Here is a 21,192-nt window from a genome sequence, read left to right as displayed (position 1 = left end):
GGCTCGCGAGCCGCAATTTGCTGACCACTGCTCTAAGTCATCAGACATGGATAGTTTAACACTAGAAAGACTGAAACTTAGTATATACCTATATTGCCCAAAAGCCGTCAAAATGACTGCATTGTGAAAGAATAATATCTGAGCACTCTTCACTTATGTTCCTTAGCTTTTCCAATAACTCACTTCTATTCGACATTTCTTTCATGAATTTAGGGTGCAAAAGAAATAAAATAAACAACTTATTAGAACAAGTATCACTGCATAAAGATTCGAATAACAAGTACTAGTTTAGCTTATTGAGCAACTGCAACTTATCAAGTATCGACAATTTATCATGTACTTGTATGTTATCATGTGACGGTAATCAAAAAAAAATGAAAACTGTTATTTCAATACAGAGCCGAACTGGTCATATAAGAAATTTACTCAATTCAATAATAAGAGTCATTTGATTACATAAAATTTCCCAAGCAGTCAAAATGACTGCTTTTGGGCAATATAGGTATAACACACACATATATATATATATACCGGAAATGAAGGAGGGGGGAGGTGATTACAATTATTAATAAATGCATTTATATGTTGTACAAAAAGTCACAAAATTCTAAGACATTGTGTCCTTATATACATAATTGTTTTTCTAATTGAAATTAAAAAGCAGTCAAAATGACTTCCTTGGGCAATCTAGTGTTAATGACACTGAATAGTCTCGATGGTCAGTAGGAACTGATGTACAACGTTCAATTCATCCCCCCACCCAGCCAGCCCCTCATCCATTTGCCCACCCACACATCAGCTCTCCCCACACTCATCTGTTTCGACAAGTTTAGAAAGGTATACTATGGGAAACAAAGGAGAAAAAAGTGTCTTTGCTGCAGAAATAATTTTGCAGCCACTGGGTAGTGTGCTGTGGACTTGACTCTCCCTCCCGACTACCTCCACCCATCCATCTGTAAATTAGTGTATGTGCCAGGCATTGTGGGAGGTACCAAGGAGAGAAGATGAATACGATGTAATACCTGCTTTCATGGTTCTCAAAGCAAAAGAGACTTTTTTTTAAATTTTGTTTTATTGCTTAAAGTATTACAGAGAGTATTACATATGTGTACTCCCCCCCCCCTTGAGGTTTCCCTGGCCTCCCCTACCCCCCAGTGTCTTATGCCCATTGGTTATGCTTATATGCATGCATACACGTCCTTCGGTTGATCTCTTACCCCCCCCCCCAACGCCCCTCAACCCTCCCCGGCCTTCCCGCTATAGTTTGACAGTCTGTTCAATGCTGCTCTGCCTCTGTATCGATTTTTGTTCATCAGTTTATAATGGTCTTTATTATCCATAAATGAGTGAGATCATGTGGTATTTATCTTTCTCTAACTGGCTTATTTCACTTAGCATAATGCTCTCCAGTTCCATCCATGATGTTGCAAATGGTAAGAATTCCTTCTTTTTTACAGCAGCGTAGTATTCTGTTGTGTAGATGTACCACAGTTTTCTAATCCATTCGTCTGCTGATGGGCACTTAGGCTGTTTCCAAATCTTAGCTCTGGTAAATTGTGCTGCTATAACCATAGGGATGCATACATCCTTTCAGATTGGTGTTTCTGGTTTCTTGGGATATATTCCTAGAAGTGGGATCACAGGGTCAAATGGGAGTTCCATTTTTAGCTTTTTGAAGAAACTCCATACTGTCTTCCATAGTGGCTGCACCAGTCTGCATTCCCACCAGCAGTGCACGAGGGTTCCCTTTTCTCCGCATCCTCGCCAGCGCTTGTCGTTTGTGGATTTGTTGATGATAGCCAATCTGACAGGTGTGAGATGGTACCTCATTGTTTTGATTTGCATCTCTCGGATGATTAGTGACTTTGAGCATGTTTTCATATGTCCAAAAGAGACTTTTAGGATTTTTCAATCTGGTCTCTAGTCTGAGGCTCTAGTCTCAGAAGAGGTGGGGCATCAAGACGGCCTAGAGACCTGGTGGGCCTTAGTTGAAGAGACTAGGGATGAGAATTCATTCAGCCACAGCACTGAATGTTTTCCCTGAAGAACAAAATGTGGGCTGTGTGGGATGGCAAGCATACAAACTATTTTGAGGGAGAGAGCATGTGTACATATGAAATTGCCAAGGAGCACCCATATGGCATCATCAGCTCAGGAATCCACATGAAATTAGTCAATGCTTTTTGGTGGCTGCATAAAGCATTCACCTTGTTTTCCAGAAAAGGAAGAAGGGGAATTGAGGAAGCAAGCCCAGAATGAAGAGGCTTATCTTCAACTGAAGGACGGGAAGGTTCTTGCCTCCCCACCCACTCTGGCTTCTTTTTCAGAGCACAGTCAATTCTTTTGTATCCCTCACCCCCTCAGCCCTGTTAAACCAGAGACCGGCTTCTGGTTCTTTAAATAGCACTAACCCAGTGCCAACCTCCTACACACCAAGCATTCCTGCCACTCCCAAATCCTGAGCGGAAGTGTATGACCTTCAGCTTCCTCTCCTCATATCTTTTTTTTTAAAATATATTTTATTGATTTTTTACAGAGAGGAAGGGAGAGAGATAGAGAGTTAGAAACATCGATGGGAGAGAAACATCAATCAGCCGCCTCCTGCACATCTCCCACTGGGGATGTGCCCACAACCCAGGTACATGCCCTTGACCGGAATCGAACCTGGGACCCCTCAGTCCCCAGGCCGACGCTCTATCCACTGAGCCAAACCGGTTTCGGCATCTCCTCATATCTTGTCTTCTTTCCAGCCAGAACGTTCTCCTCTGACCACCCTTCTCCCCTTGCCTTTGGGTTATAAACTTCATCAAATCTCTTTTGTTCAAGATCCTCCACCCCAGTGGTTTGGGGGCCTCATTATTAGGGCCAAAGCACATCTTTCCTCTCTTTTTCATCTCCAACAGAATATCTTGCATATAAAGGGTGTCCCAAAATTCATGCAAGATTTGAATTTTGCGTGAGCATTAACAACAACAAAAAAAATGAAAACCTAATTTTACTTGGTTGATTGAATCAGATTCTAATATCTGTTGTCCTTTGATTTCAATCCCTTCAATTTGATAAGCATCACCAAGTACCAATGATGGCCCAGGAGCAGGGACAGTGAAGACCAATGAAGACCACAGCTTTGCATATGTGCCAGCAAAGCCGTGGAGGCCATTGACCCAATGTGCTATTCCATACATAACCCTATACTGTATACTTTATGAATCAATAAAAACTTTACAATTTTTAATTATAAGCCTGTGTTTTCTATCAAAATTACTTCTTGCGTGAATTTTGGGACAACCTTCAGTAAGTGTTCAATAATTTGTTAAAAGCAAGAGGTGACAGAAGGATGGGAGGAAGGACTGAAGTACAGGAGGGAGAGAAGCAGGACAATAAAGAAAGGCAGAGAAAAGAATTCTTTTACAAGGACCCGATATTGTCTATAATAAACACCACCCAACAATCAAATGCTAACTTGTCCTCCTTAAGGAGAGTCCAAACTATGTTTTAGTGACATAACTTTTGTGAAACGAATGTAATCTACTGGAGTTAAGGTTGAAAGTGATGGTTTTTACAATGCTTTCCTGTGGTACTTCTGGGACCAGACTGAGCTGCTGGGTGGGAAAATAAAATAGTCGCTCCCACACCCAATTTTCAGGAAATCTTTAAATTAACAGAAGGTTCTTCACTTTAACCCTTTTTCCACCACACAGTTCTCATATGTATTGTCAAGGGCTCAGAGAACAAAGCATATAAACACACAACAACCACCAAAAAGAAAGTGCCGAGAAACTGGAATTTCTTTTTTTTTTTTTTAGTCTTTATGTTGAAAGAATTCCATGTCCCCTTTTCCCTCCCATTGACCTCTTTTAGCCCCCGCCACCCAGGCCTTCACCACCCTATTGTCAGGTATTGTCAGGGTGGAATTTCGTTGAAATATTTAACTGTTCATGTAATCTGCAATCAACTGTTTCTATTTCACCTGATAGAATAAAAGACACACTTCATGATGTTTCACAAGGAGTACTGGCGCATTTTCCTTTTACCTGTCACTTTTCAGTGTTAGAATTTCCAGCATCATAGCGGACTCACCTGGGGATAAACGCGTTTGAGCAGGGGCACCCTTGTAGGTGATCCTCAAAGCACGCGGGGCCGCTCCCCAGAAGGCTGGTGCTCAGGGCTGCGGTACTGCAAAAAGCCACAAAATCAAGGATGCAGACAATCTGAGCAATCAAAAAGGAACTTTAAAAATAAACCAAGTCTATTATTATTGAAATTAGTACTTCAATACAGTTAGGGGCTGATTATATTATTATTGTAAATAATAGAAGAGTCATACTCATCTCTTCCATTCACTAAATCTATTCTATACGAAGCTGAATTCACTTGGGGCAACTCAAAACTTTAGACAAATGCTCTTGTTTCCACATGAGAGGAAAGATAAGCAATCTTCTCTCACTATGAGGTACTTTAGATTAGGGCTTCTGGACTATGTGTAGTGAATGACTAGATTTTTTAAATTTGGAATCAATCACACTGATATTTTTGTAAAAAAAAAATAAAAACTGATAATAAAATTAAATAAAGAGCAAACAAAATGCAAGCCAAATGTCTTCATTATCAGATTCATCAGATATAAAATCACTCTTTAAAAAATCCTCACCCGAGGATATTTTTCCATTGATTTTTAGAGAGAGTGGAAGAGAGAGGGAAAGACAGAGAAACATCCATGTTAGACAAACACATCGATTGGTTGCCTCCTGCACGCACCCTGACCAGGGCTCAGACCAGGAGAGGCGCCTGCAACAGAGGTACATGCCCTTGATCTGAATCAAACCTGGACCTGTTAAGGTAAAAAACAACAACATTGAAACCTGTAAAGAATTTTTGTGAGTTTATTTGAGCCAAACTGTTGACATACACTGGGAAGCAGAACCTCAAGGAATTGAGATAATGCTCCGGAGAATGGCGGGTTACATCTGTATTTATACTTTGCAATCAAAGGAAAGGGAAGTAGGTGGGTTACATGAACTTCATTGGTGATACACTAGAGAGGCGGGAGAGAGCAAAGGGGGGGAAACCCCTGGGATTGGATAAGAAGTAAAATGATAGACACACACTTAGGTGGGTGCAGGAGCAATTAACATGATAACAGTGAAGGAATTTGTGGTCTCAGTCCTGGGGCCCAGGCACATTAGGTTGTGCCCCAAGGGGTCGGGAAAAAGGGAAGTTACTGTTACCCAGACACTTCAATTGTATGTGATCATAGATGCAAAAAGACAGACAGGCTTAGTTAAGGTAAAGGTTGACCTTGTCAGTGACCTTATTGGCCTAGGACAGTGATGGCAAACCTATGACACGCGGTGTCAGAGGTGACACGCGAACTCATTTTTTTGGTTGATTTTTCTTTGTTAAATGGCATTTAAATATATAAAATAAATATAAAAAATATGTCTTTGTTTTACTGTGGTTGCAAATATCAAAAAATTTCTCTATGTGACACGGCACCAGAGTTAAGTTAGGGTTTTCCAAATGCTGACACGCCGAGCTCAAAAGGTTCACCATTGCCGAAAACGGTTTGGCTCAGTGGACAGAGCGTCGGCTTGCGGACTGAAGGGTCCCAGGTTGGATTCCGGTCAAGGGCATGTACCTGGGTTGCAGGCATATCCCCAGTGGGAGATGTGCAGGAGGCAGCTGATCGATGTTTCTCTCTCATCGATGTTTCTAACTCTCTATCTCTCTCCCTTTCTCTCTGTAAAAAATCAATAAAAAAATATATTTTAAAAAAAAAAAAAAGGTTCACCATCACTGGCCTAGGAGATGACTACCCACCATCATTGCTTTTAGTTCAAGTTCAATTTCAGACCATCCTTTGTGGTGACTTTAGGTCTGAGTTTGCAAGACCACCCTGCAGGCCTCCCCTGAGCTTGTCAGGTTACCATGTGGCCCCTTTCGTCCACAGACCGTTGGGACCCGGGACCTTTCAGTCCGCAGGCCGATGCTCTATCCACTGAGCCAAAACGGCTAGGGCTAAAATCCCTCTTACACTGATACAACAGTTTCTAAAGGCTTACTCTTGACCTCTGTACTTCTTTCTATGGACAGCCCCTAAGGCACTTTTTTTTTTTTTTTTTTTTTTTTTTTAGTAAATGTTTCCATCAGTTTATTTTCTGTATCCCTTAAAAACAAACAAAAATCACAAGTTTAATATTAATGCTTTAAAATATTGTACACCACGGAAAGCCAGCTTTCATGCTGCAAGCTGGTCTGTGTTGTCTTTACTTCTGTTTGCCAGATGATCTTCAATAATTTCTGCAAAGAGATTCCTCTTCAACAGATTGTATGCAAGAGGTAAAAGCTGGCCAGCAACTTTATGAAAATAATGTGAACCATAACAAAAGAGGTCCATTCCCAACTCTAGCCCCATGCCATAGTCACATTCATCATTAGCAAACTGCACAAAGGTCATCATTTCCTGAATGGGAGCAAAAGCCTTTAGTCTCTCCTCATCACTTGGTGCCTCAACAATTGCCTTGCAAATTCTCTTGAGGTTGGCATCTGTTTCAGGGAGCTCTCTGTACCCAACATCATTTTTATCTACTGGAACAACCAAGCCTGCACCATGAAAGGTCTTTGTCACGACTTTCTTATCTCTCTGTTTCATCTTCACGGTTCTCTGTTCCAGTGAGTACCCCAGTTCTCTGGCTGCTTCTGTGAGCTTTTCATCTATGGATTTCAAGAAACTAGTTTTCTTTTTATCTGTTACTTCTTTAAGTTTTTTCATCAAAAATAATCTAACGGCAGCAAACACATTATCTCCATTTTGAACAATTACACAGTTTTTCTTTGCTTCATTTGTACCAACATATACAGGAAGTTCATCAGGAGAATCCCTGAAATACCCCATGTGGAACTGAGTTTTATTATCTCCAATAATTATTGTCTGGAACTCAGGAGGATCATAGTAAAATCTCCAGTGAAGGTTAAAATTCAGGCTTGATGATTTTTTTTTCATTTTATGTTTTCCGGCAAGGATGTCATACGGACCCACTAATTGAAGTCCAAGGCTTTCGGAAACAGACGGCAAAGTCAGCACCTGCTGAGCTTCCAGCCTGCAGGCCTGCCGTCCCGATTTCAGACTTGGCCTTCCTGACAACTGTGTGGCACAATCCCTTCAAATAAATCCCCTGATAGATGGATGGGTGGGTGGATGGGTGGGTCGGTGGGTGGGTGGATGGATGGATGGATGACGGATGGATGATGGATAGGTGGGTAGGTAGGTAGGTAGGTAGGTAGGTAGATAGGTAGGTAGGTAGGTAGATACGTAGGTAGGTAGGTAGATACATGGATAGATAGATAGAGCGAGCTCTTATTGGTTCTGTTTCTTTGGAGAACGCTGATAAGTTTAGTACGATAAAGATTGGGAGACAAAAGAGCACGCCTCAGATAACCTCATTCATTAGGCTTCCTAGTAACATGGCTGTCTCTGCTTCTGATGTAACATCAGGGGAGGTACAACTGAAGAGGAACCTTGAACAAATTAGTAGAGAGCCCCCAGAGCAGCAGTGCAGGAGTAGCATTGAGGAGGAAACTGGTCTTGCAGAACTTGTTATCTCAATGCAGAGGCCCTGGGACTGTGAACAACGCACTGCCCTGGCGGGGGGGCGGGGGGGGGGTGGTTATGCTGGTGCCAGGAGGGACCAAGGGATGTGGCCTGACACCTGGGGGCCTTCCTGCAGGGCCACGGAGGGGGAAGGGGGCATATCTGCAAGACAAAGACCCCAGCAGGGTTTATATATATATATATATATATATATATATATATATATATATATATGTATATATATATATATATATATAGAGAGAGAGAGAGAGAGAGAGAGAGAGAAACAGAGACAGACAGACAGACAGACAGGCAGGCTCTCTGCGTGTTTCTTCGCTCTGATTTGGAAATGATTCCCGGAGTCCACTAGTGTGAATAAACGGGGTCCCTCCCTTTCTCTAGGAAGCGGGCTTGGTATTTCTTTGGTCTTCTGTAACAGCATATTTTAGCATTTATGTTAACAATGCTTTATAATTCACAATTTATTTCTTCAAATGTAAAGCCTTATATTTCCATTGGTAAAGAGTGTGTGTGTGTGTGTGTGTGTGTGTGTGTGTGAGAGAGAGAGAGAGAGAGAGAGAGAGAGAGAAGAAAAATCCAAATCTTTGCTACAATCTGATTACACCTTTTTTAAAAGGTGTATTTTATTGATTTTTTTACAGAGAGGAAGGGAAAGGGATAGAGAGTTAGAAACATCGATGAGAGAGAAACATCCATCAGCTGCCTCCTGCACACTCCCTACTGGGGATGTGCCCGCAACCCAGGTACATGCCCTTGACTGGAATCGAACCTGGGACCTTTCAGTCCACAGACTGGCGCTCTATCCACTGAGCCAAACCAGTTACAGCTGATTATACCTTTTAAATATTCATACCAATAACGCTTCATTTAGAACCTGTATATCTTTGTTTTTTATTGCATAAGGAGACCATGCCATAAAAAAAAAAAATCACAAACACCTACTAGGATTCAAGAGTTAAAAATATGAGTTTTAATATCCCCAAAGCATATTTCTTGGAAAACTGTGTTGGATGTGGTGGTGGGAGAGAATGGTTTGTCAGCCTGTCTTCTGTGGCTTTAGTTCTTCCATCCCACGTTAGGAGCCTAAACCACTCACGAGAACCTTCCCCTCCTACAGCCACTCATACCTCACTTTGTTGATTTTTCTTCCATTTTTACCTATGTTCTCTGCCATAGACCAATTCCAGCATGTCATAATTTCAAGAGTTTCATCAAAAGGTTGATGAGACTTGGGGACTCAACAGGGTTGAGTCACACGTGGAGTCACCTGTTGGGAATGGCTAAAGGCATTTCCCCAAACCTGAACAGGAAACTGATTGTGGCTGCCAGACAGTTAAAGGGCATCTTAATCTACATGTGATTGCCTCCTGCTGGCCAAACACCTGAACAGCCGTAGGCTATTCCCCAAACTGACAATGCTTCTGTACCCTCTGAAACCTTACCCTTAGAAGTGTATTATCTCCACCTGGCCTTAGGACAAATTGTGTTAATAAACGCAAGGGTCCTAGGCAAGGAGGCAGTCTTCAGTTCCTTTGGCTGAAGGTCCTCTGACCCCCAATGCCTTTCAAAATTATATCTCGTCTCCGGACTCTTTATTAGTCTCTGGATTCCTATGTCATCTGCGCACAGCCTTTTCCAGATTCCTGAACCCTTCTGAACCCTGGAAGCACCAGCATAAATGGACACCCGAAGTGGAACAAGAGTGACAACAATATTCTCCCCAATTGTTCTCTCCAATTTATTAATTCACAATGCTTACAAGAAATAAGGCTGTCAAAGAGCCAGGGATATATTTAGATTGGCTGGTCAAACATTCTCTTCCTAGTAGGAAAACCCAACTAAAGTCAGAAGATTCTCTGGTAAATATGGAATGATAGCAAAGAAAAAAACAAAATTCTTGAAGGATATCACCCTTCATACTTGTGGCTTTAACATCCCATAATTCCCCATTTCTCCTAGAATTCCTCATCTCTCCCACAAGTCTCCATTTTCTCTCACAAGTTTTCTCATGATTTTCTGCTCTTCCACAATTCCCCAATTCCTATCATGTTTTCTGCTCTTCCCCACAATTCCCCCAGCCCTCCACAATGCTCTGGTTCTCTAGTAATTCCCTGTATTTCCCACAATTCTTAATTCTCCCCACCAACACCCCATTATCTGCACAGATCTCTTCTCCCATAATACTCTCATCTCTCTCACAATTCTTTCTTTTCTCACAATCCGCCCCCCCAATTCTCTCTCTCCATGGCCAGAGACCAGACAAAAGGGAGAGACCCTGTACTTCAGAGCCGGCTGAAATTACTCATAGTAGACAATCCTAAGCCTGCGTAGCCTATCTCACCTATTCCTTGCCATGGGAACCATAATGAAGACGCTTGCCCACGGTTCCCCTCCCTCTGCCTAGTGATGGACCCCATGCTCCCTTGTGCCTGTGGTGCCCTGTGTGTAATGTGTACTCCCGTTCTTAGGATCTGTGCGTAGAACACGCTGTCTTCAATGGCAGCCGTTTCCTGATCTGTTGGCCTTACCAAACCTACTTAATCATGAAACTTATCCCCTGACCGGTTTGGCTCAGTGGATAGAGCGTCGGCCTGCGGACTGAAGGGTCCCAGGTTCGATTCCGGCCAAGGGCATGTACCTGGGTTGTGGGCACATCCCCAGTAGGAGATGTGCAGGAGGCAGCTGATCGATGTTTCTCTCTCATCGATGTTTCTAACTCTCTATCCCTCTCCCTTCCTCTCTGTAAAAAAATCAATAAAATATATTTTTAAAATAAAAATATAATAATGAAACTTATTAAAAGATTTATGCATAGATGTGCTCTCGTGAACAGCTGTGAGTGATGGAAGGAGGACTGGGCAAAAGTCCTGGGCTGCAGTCAAAATGGAAGCTTCAGCTGGCCCCCTGAGAAGCTCTGAAGCTGGGTTGGCCCTTCTGAGTTGTCCCCCTTGAGGCTAGGGGCCGCAGCTCATGAACCCTTGCATCAACCACTCACAGGCTGCAATCTGCCACAAAGTGGGGGGCAGGGGCAGATTGGCCCGAGGCAGTTCTCCCAGGCTGAGGGCAAATCCTGGAGACCCCCTCAGCCCATAGCTGTCAGCTACCCACACTCCCAGCACCTAGCCCGGTGGTTCTCAACCTTGGCTGCACATGAGAATCACCTGGGAATCTTTTTCAAATCCTGATTCCTGGGCCTCATCCTCCGGAAATTCTGTTTGTGATGGGGTGAGGCCACAACATGAGTAACAAAGAAACAGAATTTCCGGAGGATGAAGCCCCAGAAATCAGGATTTTAAAAAAGATTCCCAGGTGATTCTCATGTGCAGCCAAGGTTCTCAACCTGTGGGTCCCGACCCCTTTGGGGGTCGAATGACCCTTTCACAGGGGTCGCCTAAGACCATCCTGCATATTTTACATTATGATTCATAACAGTAGCAACATGACAGTTATGAAGTAGCAAGGAAAATAATCTTATGGTTGCGTCACCACATGAGGGACTGTATTTAAAGGGCCAGAAGGTTGAGAACCACTGCCCTAGGGCCGTGGTCTGCAAACTGCAGCTTGCGAGCCACATGCGGCTCTTTGGCCCCTTGAGTGTGGCTCTTCCTAAGCCTTAGGAGCACCCTAATTAAGTTAATAACAATGTACCTACCTATCTAGTTTCAGTTTAAAAAATTTGGCTCTCAAAGGACATTTCAATCGTTGTACTGTTGATATTTGGCTCTGTTGGCTAATGAGTTTGCCGACCACTGCCGGGGCCTAGGGGATGGACTGCCTGGCCCTTACAGATCACCTGGGTGCGCAGTGCATTCACAGGTCCGCTACAGTGATGCAGAGCGCCAAGTGGTTCTTATTAACACTTTAAGTAACCAGATGAAATTATCTGAATTGGAAAGTAGTGATGAAAAGTATTTTGAGGCACAAACAACCATCATTTGACATCCTTTCTCTGTGATTTCTTTTAGTGCCACACAGAGCTAATACCACTAGGGTTTGTTGCCTGCATCCCTGCTGGGAAAAGAAACCCACTCCATTTCTGGTAGAGCAGCGGTTCTCAACCTGTGGGTCACGTCCCCTTTGGGGGTCGAACGACCCTTTCACAGGGGTCGCCTAAGACCATCGGAAAACACATCTAGAATGACATATTGTTTTTGTGATGAATCACTATGCTTTCATTATGTTCCATTTGTAACCATGAAATTGGGGGTCACCACAACATGAGGAACTGTACGAAAGGGTCGCGGCATTAGGAAGGTTGAGAACCGCTGGGCTAGAGGTAACTGAAAATACAGACCTTCCAGTCCACACACCCCCTGCAGATGGCCTGGGGAGGGGGATCTTGTTGGGTTCATCTTGGGATCTCCGGGGTCTGCCACCGCTCTCACCTGCTGAAGCTCCTGGAGTCGTTACTATAATTACAACTGACGAGATGCAACTTAAAATGATAGACATTTTCAAGCGAACTACTGCCAAGCACCCCCTGGCCGCTCCAAGCATCTGTCCTGGAAAGTCCTGCTCTAGGCAAGTCTCTGGCTCTGGCTCAACGCCCACAAGCTCCGCCTCCGCGAGAAAGGTGCCTGGCCGGGGGGGCGGGGCCATAGCGCAGCGCACGCACTGATAAGCCGAGGCGGGCGGGGGCGGGGCCCGCTCCTTCATGATTGACGGAAGCTCTTCCTTTCCAGCAGGCGCTCCACCTCCCACACACCCGGAAGTCCCGCCTTCGGAAAAGGAAGTCGCGTAGAGCGCCTTTACCAGCGGTGACCCAGGCGGCCGCAGTGACCGCGCGAGGGCCAGGCGGCAGGGGCCGGTGGGGGCCGCTGGGGGCCGGAGTTGGAAGCGAGAGGCGGTTCCGGCGCGCAGAGCAGCCCAGGCGGGAGTCAGGTGCGGAGCGGCCGGCGGGGGGTGGGGGGCTGGAGCAGGCGGGACGCGTGGGGACCGTGCGAGGAAGGCACTCCGCACCCTGCCCTCTGCCGTCCTTTCCTTCTGGAATCCCTTTTCTGCGCCGTACTTTTCCCAGACCCACAGACGCTCGCTAAACCCCGGGGCTGGGCCCCAGTCTGGCCTGAGTAAACCTCCCCTCTCCCACCCGATCACCATTAAACCTCCCCTCTCCCACCCGATCACCATTAAACCTCCCCTCTCCCACCCGATCACCATTAAACCTCCCCTCTCCCACCCGATCACCATTAAACCTCCCCTCTCCCACCCGATCACCATTAAACCTCCCCTCTCCCACCCGATCACCATTAAACCTGCCCCCTCCCACCCGATCACCATTAAACCTCCCCCCTCCCACCCGATCACCATTAAACCTCCCCTCTCCCACCCGATCACCATTAAACCTCCCCTCTCCCACCCGGTCACCATTAAACCTGCCCCCTCCCACCCGATCACCATTAAACCTCCCCCCTCCCACCCGATCACCATTAAACCTCCCCTCTCCCACCCGATCACCATTAAACCTCCCCTCTCCCACCCGGTCACCATTAAACCTGCCCCCTCCCACCCGATCACCATTAAACCTCCCCCCTCCCACCCGATCACCATTAAACCTCCCCTCTCCCACCCGATCACCATTAAACCTCCCCTCTCCCACCCGATCACCATTAAACCTCCCTTCTCCCACCCGATCACCAGTAAACCTCCCCCTCCCACCCGATCACCAGTAAACCTCCCCCTCCCACCCGATCACCAGTAAACCTCCCCTCTCCTGTCCGATCACCGCCAAGGACCCTCTACCTCGACCTAACCCCCTGGATATGACATTGTTTCTCAGGGACCTCCTCACCTCACCCTCCCCGCCCCCCCCCTCCCCCCAATCCGCCCACCGTTAGAAACGTTCCCACACAGGGTGGTGTACGTATCACAACTCGTATTGCCCAAAGCGGGTAATATATTAAAGCTGTTCCCGGAAGTGGGTACCCCGGCCCGCAGATGTCCGGAAGGATGGCGAGGATGAAGAACAAGTTGGCCAGATTAAGAATTCCCAGGGAGTGGCTGGAACCCAGACATCAGCATTAATCTCTCTGCTTTGCCACGTGTGAATTTAGAACTGTTTGGATTTAGCCCAGCGGCTCCACCATGGGTTTGTCTCCATCCACCCCGGCTGTTGCAGTTCAGACCGCCAATGCTTCTGCTCACCAGACTACAGCCCCGCCTTCAGGATGTCCAATGCATGAAGGGAAAATGAAAGGTACTCGATCCTTTGTCTAGAAAATAAAAACAAAAGGCAGTCCTCAAAAGGATTTTAGGGAAGAGGCAGTACAGCATGCTGGTGAGCCTCCCTGGGTTGGGTCCTTCTGTGGCTACTTACAAGTTATGTGACTGTAGACGAGGTACTTCTCAACCCATCAACTGTAAGATGAAGACATAATATGCTTCACAGGGTTATTATGACAATTAATTGAGATAATGAATGACAGCGTAGTGTTCATTCCACCCCAGTGCCCCCAAAGTTTGTGTGTGTCTATATCTGTGGTTCTCAACTCGGGCGGGCGGTGATTCCCTCTCACCCCAGGGGACATTCGGCAACATATGGAGACATTTTTGCCTGTCACAACTGAGAGGAGAGGCGCGTACATCTAGTGCGTAGAAGCCAGAAGTTCTGCTGAACAACCCACAGTGCACAGGACAATCCCTCAACAAAGACTCACCTGGCCCCAGATGTCAAGAGGGCTGTGCTTGGGAAACCTTGGTCTAGATCTAGCTGTCTTTATCCACCAAGACAACTTTAGCCCGGAGGGTGTGGCTCAGTGGTTGAGCATCAACCTATGAACCTGGGGGGTCACAGTTAGATTCCCAGTCAGGGCACACGCCTGGGTTGCGGGCTCAATCCCCAGTGTGGGGTGTGCAGGAGGCAGCCTATTAATGATCCTCTCTCATCATTGATGTCTCTCTCTCTCCCTCTTCCTCTTTCTCTCTTCCTCTCTTTCCCTCTCCCTTCATCTCTGAAATCAATAAAAATGTATTTTTAATAAAGACAACTTTACTCCTGCATCCTGGCAGTGTGCATCACCTGATGGACTTACTGTTCATTCTTCAGGTGCAAACGAAGCAGCTTTCATTTTGAACTGATGCACGTCTGCTTTAGGTCGTTTGTATAAAGCAGGGCCTGAACCAGCCTGATGGGTGCCTTCCTGCTTCAAGATAGGAGGGCAAGAGCCAACAGGGTACACTTAACGAGTGCTCACCTTTCATTGCCTTCGTCAGTCAGCAAGGATTTGCTCACTGCCCACTCTGTGATGATCATTGGTGGGTTTCACTTCCTTGTTTTTGCACTGAGAGAACAGCAGTGTATGAAACAGACAAAATCCTTTGCTTGGAGTTTCCGTTCTTATCCTCATAATCATCCCGTGCGGTGGGTTTTCTCCCTTTTTTATTTATTTTTTATAAAATATGTCTTTATTGATTTCAGAAAGGAAGGGAGAGGGCGAGATAGAAACATCAGTGATGAGAGAGAATCATGGATCAGCTGCCTCCTGCACGCCCCCTACTGGGGATCAAGCCCTAAGGGGAATTGAACCCGGGCCCCTCCAGTCCATAGGCCGACACTCTAGCCCAGGGGTGGGCAAACGTTTTGACTCGAGGGCCACAATGGGTTCTTAAACTGGACCGGAGGACCGGAACAAAAGCATGGATGGAGTGTTTGTGTGAACTAATATAAATTCAAAGTAAACATCATTACATAAAAGGGTACGGTCTTTTTTTTTTTTTAGTTTTATTCATTTCAAACGGGGCCGTAGTTTGCCCACGGCTGCTCTAGCCACTGAGCCAAACCGGCGAGGGCTCTCCCTTTTTTATAGCTAAGGAAACAGAGCTCCAGCAGCTCATAAGTGGCAAAGCCAGGAAAACTCTGTGACCTTGGACAAGGATAGCTCCAATTCTCTTCCGGGGTTTCTCCGAATGGGAAGAATCCAGACAGGTTGAGAGTGCTACCCTGAGCATCCCCAGGGAGATACAGCCCTGTCTGGTTTGACTTCCTTTGCTGTGTATCCAGAAGAGCTGCCAGTTGGATTTATCTGTATTAGTAAAGAATGTGGGTATGTGTAGGAGATTGAAGGGGCTGTGGGTTATGTAACATGAAAAATGTAACCCAGCGGTTCTCAACCTGTGGGTCGCGACCCCTTTGGCGTTCAAACGACCCTTTCACAGGGGTCGCCTAAGACCATCCTGCATATCAGATATTTACATGACGATTCATCACAGTAGCAACATGACAGTTATGAAGGAGCAATGAAAGTCATTTCATGGTTGGGTCACAACATGAGGAACTATATTTAAAGGGCCAGAAGGTTGAGAACCACTGTTCTAGCCCATTACTGAAACCATGGCATTTGCAAATGTTGAGATGGGGGAGGGGGGCAGTATTTTTGCTAAGGGCATGACCCAAGAAGAGAAGGGGTACCCATTTCTCTTTCAAAGGGAACGTAAACTTGGAGAACCCTGTCCTGGCCTCTAGGATATCGGGAAGCTAGCTAGCGTGGCCGTGGCCACTTTCAGCAGCCGACGCCTGGCCCTGCCTGTGGTCATCGCTGGTCGGCAAGTCAGCTCTTTAGGGCCCAGCCGGGAGAGCCAGGCGCCCTGCCTTTGTGGTGACACCGTTTTCATGCTTGATTTCTCTCAGACTGTCTGGTGAGTGGAGAGCCAGCTGACCCCACGTGCGAGAAGAAACCCAGCTCTGGGCCTGCCCACCAAGATCGCGCCTACGAGTACGTGGAGTGCCCTGTTACGGGCGCCACTGCGGACAGGCAGAACCTAGATCCTTCTAATCTGGTAATCCGCACTCGGCTCCTTCCTGGAACTTTTTAAAAATGTATTTTTATTGATTTCAGAGAGGAAGGGAGAGGCGGAGAGAGAAACATCAATGATGAGGGAGAATCATGGGTCGGCTGCCTCCTGCACGCCCCACATGGGATCGAGCCTGCAACCCGGGCCTGTGCCCTGACCAGGAATCGAACTGTGACCTCCTGGTTCATAGGTCAATGCTCAACCACGGAGCCACCCCAGTCGGGCCTTTTTCTCTTTTTTTCCACCTGTGATTTTAAACACCGTAGTGAAAACCGGAAAGATTCCCTGTGTGGTGCCAGCACACCCAGCTCTTCTGCCATCTTTCTAACCAGGGGCTGTGTTGTGACTTAATAATTCCTGTGCACCCACTAGGCAATCCTTCACACTTTCACTACAAAAAGAAGTTCTCGGCCAGTGGTTCTCAACCTGGGGTGCCCCCAGGGGGGACATTGGTTGTCACGACTGGGGAAGGGGTACTCTTGGGTTGAGGTCAGGGATGTTGCTAAAGATCCTACTGTGCTCAGAACAGAGCCCGGTAACCAAGTGTTGTGCGGCCCCAAGCGGCAGTAGTAGAGAGAGTGAGAAGCGCTAGTCCAAGTTCAATGCTGCCGCTGTGTCTGGGAGGAAACATCCTTCGCCTCCCTCCAGTCTGCCAGTGTGGGGACGTCACTCCTCATCGGCCACATACTCACCCCAAAGGCTGAAAGCATAAGCAAGATCCTCAAAGTAAACTTCTTTAACAGGAAGTGGTGCTGGACAGGCTTCCTATCAGACTTCCTCAGAAGAATGAACAGTCATTTTTGTTAAGCCTGCCATAGAAAGGTTTTCTGAAATGCCTGCTGATCGTGGGATTTGTCGTTACTCCTTTTTTTTCCCATTAATCCTCACATGAGGATATTTTTTTCATTGCTTTTCAGAGTGGGAAGGGGGGGGAATTGGCATTGAACCTGAAATGAAGGTACATGCCGTTGACCGGGAATCAAACCCGTGACCCTTCAGTGCGCAGGCCGGTGCTCTAACCACTGAGCAACACTGGCCAGGGCAGCTTTTACTTCTTCATCCTCGAGGAGAAAAAGACCAAGAATATGCCCACAAGGTGTATTTCCCGTTTCTGAGAACTTGAACAGCACGGGAAATGGTCTGATAGGGCTGACATTTTGCTGCCGGTGGTTTGAAAGAGAACCTGTGTTGCGTGCAATGCGTTGCTTTCCAGGAAGTGGTTCATTACAGTGCTCGTCTCTACTCTGTATCACGTTTCCAACATTTCAAAAACGGTTCTGCTTGTTCTATTCAGATGCCACCACCTAATCAGACCCCGGCCCCTGACCAGCCGTTCGCGCTTTCCACGGTGAGGGAGGAGTCGTCCATTCCCAGAGCAGATTCCGAGAAAAAGTGGGTTTACCCTTCCGAGCAGATGTTCTGGAACGCGATGCTCAAGAAAGGGTAAGCGAGGGGGCCTCGGACTGAGAACAGAAAAATCACTTGTTACGTTTATCTAAGAATAACCGCCAAAGAGGTTTTTAGCCTCCAGATGAACAATACGTTTTTATTTCAAAAGGTAATTTGTTTCGAATAACGTTCAGGCTTATCAGAAGATAGTGCAAGGCGAAGCCGGCTAGGGTGGGTGTGTCCGGAGAGATAGCAGGAGGCCGGTCCTATCTTGCCGACCTTCATTCCCAGGTGGAAGTGGAAGGATGACGACATCAGCCAGAAGGACATGTACAACATCATCAAGATCCACAACCAGAACAACGAGCAGGCGTGGAAGGAGATTTTGAAGTGGGAAGCCCTTCATGCTGCGTAAGTATGTTTGAGATCTTAAAAAAACCCTCCCAGCCCTAGCCGGTGTGGCTCAGTGGATAGAGCGTCGGCCTACGGACCAAAGGGTCCCGGGTTCAATTCCGGTCAAGGGCATGTTCTGGTCAGGGCTCGTGCAGGAGGCAGCCAATCGATGTTTCTCTGTCTTTCCCTCTCTCTCTCAGTCTCCCTAGAAATGAGTGGGAAAATACCCTTGGGTGAGGATTAACAACAACAAATCCTTCCGGCATCGTTCTTTCAGATGTGTCATTTGAATGAAACAGTTTGGGTAGCAGGCCCGTTCCAGTGACCCTGGTGTGGCAGACCCCCCTCCATGCAACCGTGTAAATAAATCCATGTGTCCTTATGCTCGTGGATTCCGTGGGTCCCGGGTGCAGGAAGGGGGAAGGAGGGACGCTGGTCTCTGCTCCCCGGTATCTGGGCCTCACCCGCCATCACTCAGTGGGCAGGGCTGGCCGGCTTGACAGTCGTGGGCTGGAATCCAGTTCTTTGCTGGTGAGGGGCACTGGCTGTCGGCCACGACCCCTGCCCATGAGCATGGGGGACACGGGACACTATATTGCTCTCTGCCCCTAGGACAGTGGCCGGCAAACTGCGGCTCGCGAGCCACATGCGGCTCTTTGGCCCCCTGAGTGTGGCTCTTCCACGAAGTTTCAATAGCACTGTACGTGCGCGCCCGCACGTGGTATTTTGTGGAAGAGCCACACTCAAGGGGCCAAAGAGCCGCATGTGGCTCGCGAGCCGCGGTTTGCCGACCACTGCCCTAGGAGATGCTCACTCAGCAGCATTTACTGAGTCCCCAGCAGGCCTAACGCCTCAAGATGTCTTAGAGTGCAGGCCTTTTTCTGGCGGAGAAGGCTGGCCGTGAGCTCAGCCAGTGCAGGGTGGTCTTACGTGATGCTGCCCCCCAGCTCCCTGCGCCTGGGAGCGGGCCGGCTGGCACCCAGGAAGTCCCGGCACCAAGGCTGTGCCGAGAGTGAGCGGATTTTTCTAGCCAGGACCTCGCCACCCGTCCTGTGTGCGGTTGCTTCCTTAAGGAGCTGGTCCGACACCAAGTACATGAGTTCCTAGGGATTTATCTAGCATTTTCCTTCTTCGTGAAGGCCGTTCATTGGTATCAAACCCAAAAAGAGTGTAGGGTTTTGTTATGTTCGTCTGCAAGGTTATGCCAGCTGCTCTATGCGACAGAGAAGCGAGATGCCCAATACTCCACCCTCCCTTGTCCCCCAGGAACATGCCTGTGTCCTCACACCAAATGCAAAGGCCCTGGCCCGGACTCCTGCGGAGAGCAGGGCAGATATTCGGAAGGGAGTGGAGGGAGCGGAACATACCCGATCCAGAAACGGAGAGCAGCTTTTTGAAGGTCTAGGGATCTTGGTTTGAATTGGGCAGTGACCTTTCTTAGAGAATGCGAGACTGTGTAAATGCCTTCAGAAAACTATGTTATTGAGGACATGCAACATCATCGTTTTCAAAGGAAAGAAGCTCTTTTCACAGACGGTCTAATTTGGGGCTTTCCTAGGGAGTGTCCCTGTGGTCCGTCGTTGGTCCGGTTCGGAGGGAAAGCCAAGGACTACTCCCCACGGGCACGGATCCGCTCCTGGATGGGGTGAGTGTGGGCGGGAAGGGACTGCCACTCCCGTGTGAGGGTCCCTTCTCCATGGACCGGAACCCAGAACTGGGGGGCCGTCTTCCAAGATGTAGCCCATGTGCATCTGTAGGTTTCGTCCAGGTGGGGGCGGATTCACTCAGGTTGCTCCCCATCTCCTTGTCGCAGGATCGACCCGAGCTGTCCTCCGACTCCTCCTTGCATCTGTGCACTTGGCCTTCTCCCTTCTCTCCCAGTGCAGCCGGAGAACCCAACCCCTCACCCTCCTGGCTCTCTGTCGGGGGGCCTGATTCCTGGGTGGGCAGACTGGCCGGCGTGTGAGCTGGGCCCATGGCACATCCTCAGCACTGCCTTTGTTGGGCGCTGTGGGCTGTGACGAGTCTCCCCTCCCCCGGGAGATGTTTGCCCGAGAGCAGGCCTTGCCACGCTGCCCCGGGGCCCGGCGAGCGGGCTGACACTCACCAGCGTGTCCTCATTCCAGGTACGAGTTGCCTTTCGACAGGCACGACTGGATTGTCAACCGCTGCGGCACGGAAGTCAGATACGTCATTGACTACTACGACGGCGGCGAGGTCAACCAGGAGTACCAGTTCACCATCCTGGACGTGCGGCCGGCCTTCGACTCGCTGTCGGCGGTGTGGGACAGAATGAAGGTCGCCTGGTGGCGCTGGACCTCATAACCGGTGCTTTGTTAGAGACAGGGAAATACCAACTATTTTTTTCCTGAGAGCGACATTAAACTCTTTTCCCTAAACTGAATTGCGCTCGTGATGTACTGGGAAGGTCGAGTGGGTCATGACCTTGAACTTCACTTGGCGCAGGGTAGTATGCACGCGCTCTTTGGAGCTCTGTTTTCACCCCACTGTTGATTGCAGATCGTATTATGTTTCCTTTCCAGTGGGAAGCAGTCCCTTCTTTTTCCCTTGAACTGCAGTATTGCCTGTGTGTTTAATCTAGAAAAGTCTGAGCCACCTCTTAAAAAGAACTTCCCTTAAAATATGAAGAGAGCCGCTTGTCTTACTGTTTTCTCTTGACGACTTGAGACCTGAAAACCCATAGGCTGCACAGGAGCTCTTAAAGCGTCACCAGCAGTTCTCAAGGCCCTACGACAGCGGTTCTCAACCTTCCTAAGGCCGCGACCCTTTCATACAGTTCCTCATGTTGTGGTCATCCCCAATTTCATGGTTACACATTGAACATAATGAAAGCACAGTGATTCATCACAAAAACAATATGTAATTATAGATGTGTTTTCCGATGGTCTTAGGCGACCCCTGTGAAAGGGTCGTTCGACCCCCAAAAGGGTCGCGACCCACAGGTTGAGAACCGCTGCCCTACGATATGGTCGTGGCCCCAGAAGAAAACT

The 21,192-nt window shown here is 47.6% G+C and overlaps 2 protein-coding genes across 3 annotated transcripts; one reads left to right on the top strand and one right to left on the bottom strand.

Annotated features, from left to right (window-relative positions):
* Positions 1–6,120: 6,120 nt before the first annotated feature.
* LOC132223735 (histone PARylation factor 1-like) lies at positions 6,121–12,268 on the bottom strand. Its single transcript, XM_059678761.1, has 2 exons — positions 12,164–12,268; positions 6,121–7,144 (listed from the first exon to the last, which is right to left on the bottom strand). Exons 1-2 carry the CDS (start codon positions 12,266–12,268, stop codon positions 6,239–6,241), a joined length of 1,011 nt encoding a protein of 336 aa, XP_059534744.1. The 3' UTR covers positions 6,121–6,238.
* Positions 12,269–12,334: 66 nt separating this feature from the next.
* Positions 12,335–20,580, top strand: LOC132224890 (holocytochrome c-type synthase). 2 transcript variants are annotated; one of them, XM_059680034.1, is made up of 7 exons: positions 12,336–12,493; positions 13,663–13,805; positions 16,236–16,384; positions 17,694–17,842; positions 18,080–18,199; positions 19,740–19,826; positions 20,308–20,580. In XM_059680034.1, exons 2-7 carry the CDS (start codon positions 13,694–13,696, stop codon positions 20,504–20,506), a joined length of 816 nt encoding a protein of 271 aa, XP_059536017.1. In that variant the 5' UTR covers positions 12,336–12,493; positions 13,663–13,693; the 3' UTR covers positions 20,507–20,580. The 2 variants fall into 2 exon arrangements, with proteins under 2 accessions (XP_059536018.1, XP_059536017.1); XM_059680035.1 differs by lacking the exon at positions 19,740–19,826 and having other exon boundaries at positions 12,335–12,493.
* Positions 20,581–21,192: the final 612 nt, after the last annotated feature.

Source organism: Myotis daubentonii, chromosome X (assembly GCF_963259705.1).
Source record: "Myotis daubentonii chromosome X, mMyoDau2.1, whole genome shotgun sequence".
In the NCBI taxonomy this organism is placed as follows: Eukaryota; Metazoa; Chordata; class Mammalia; order Chiroptera; family Vespertilionidae; genus Myotis; species Myotis daubentonii.
The sequence above is the reverse complement of the archived record's forward strand: the minus strand, read 5'-3'. Positions and strand labels throughout refer to the sequence as shown.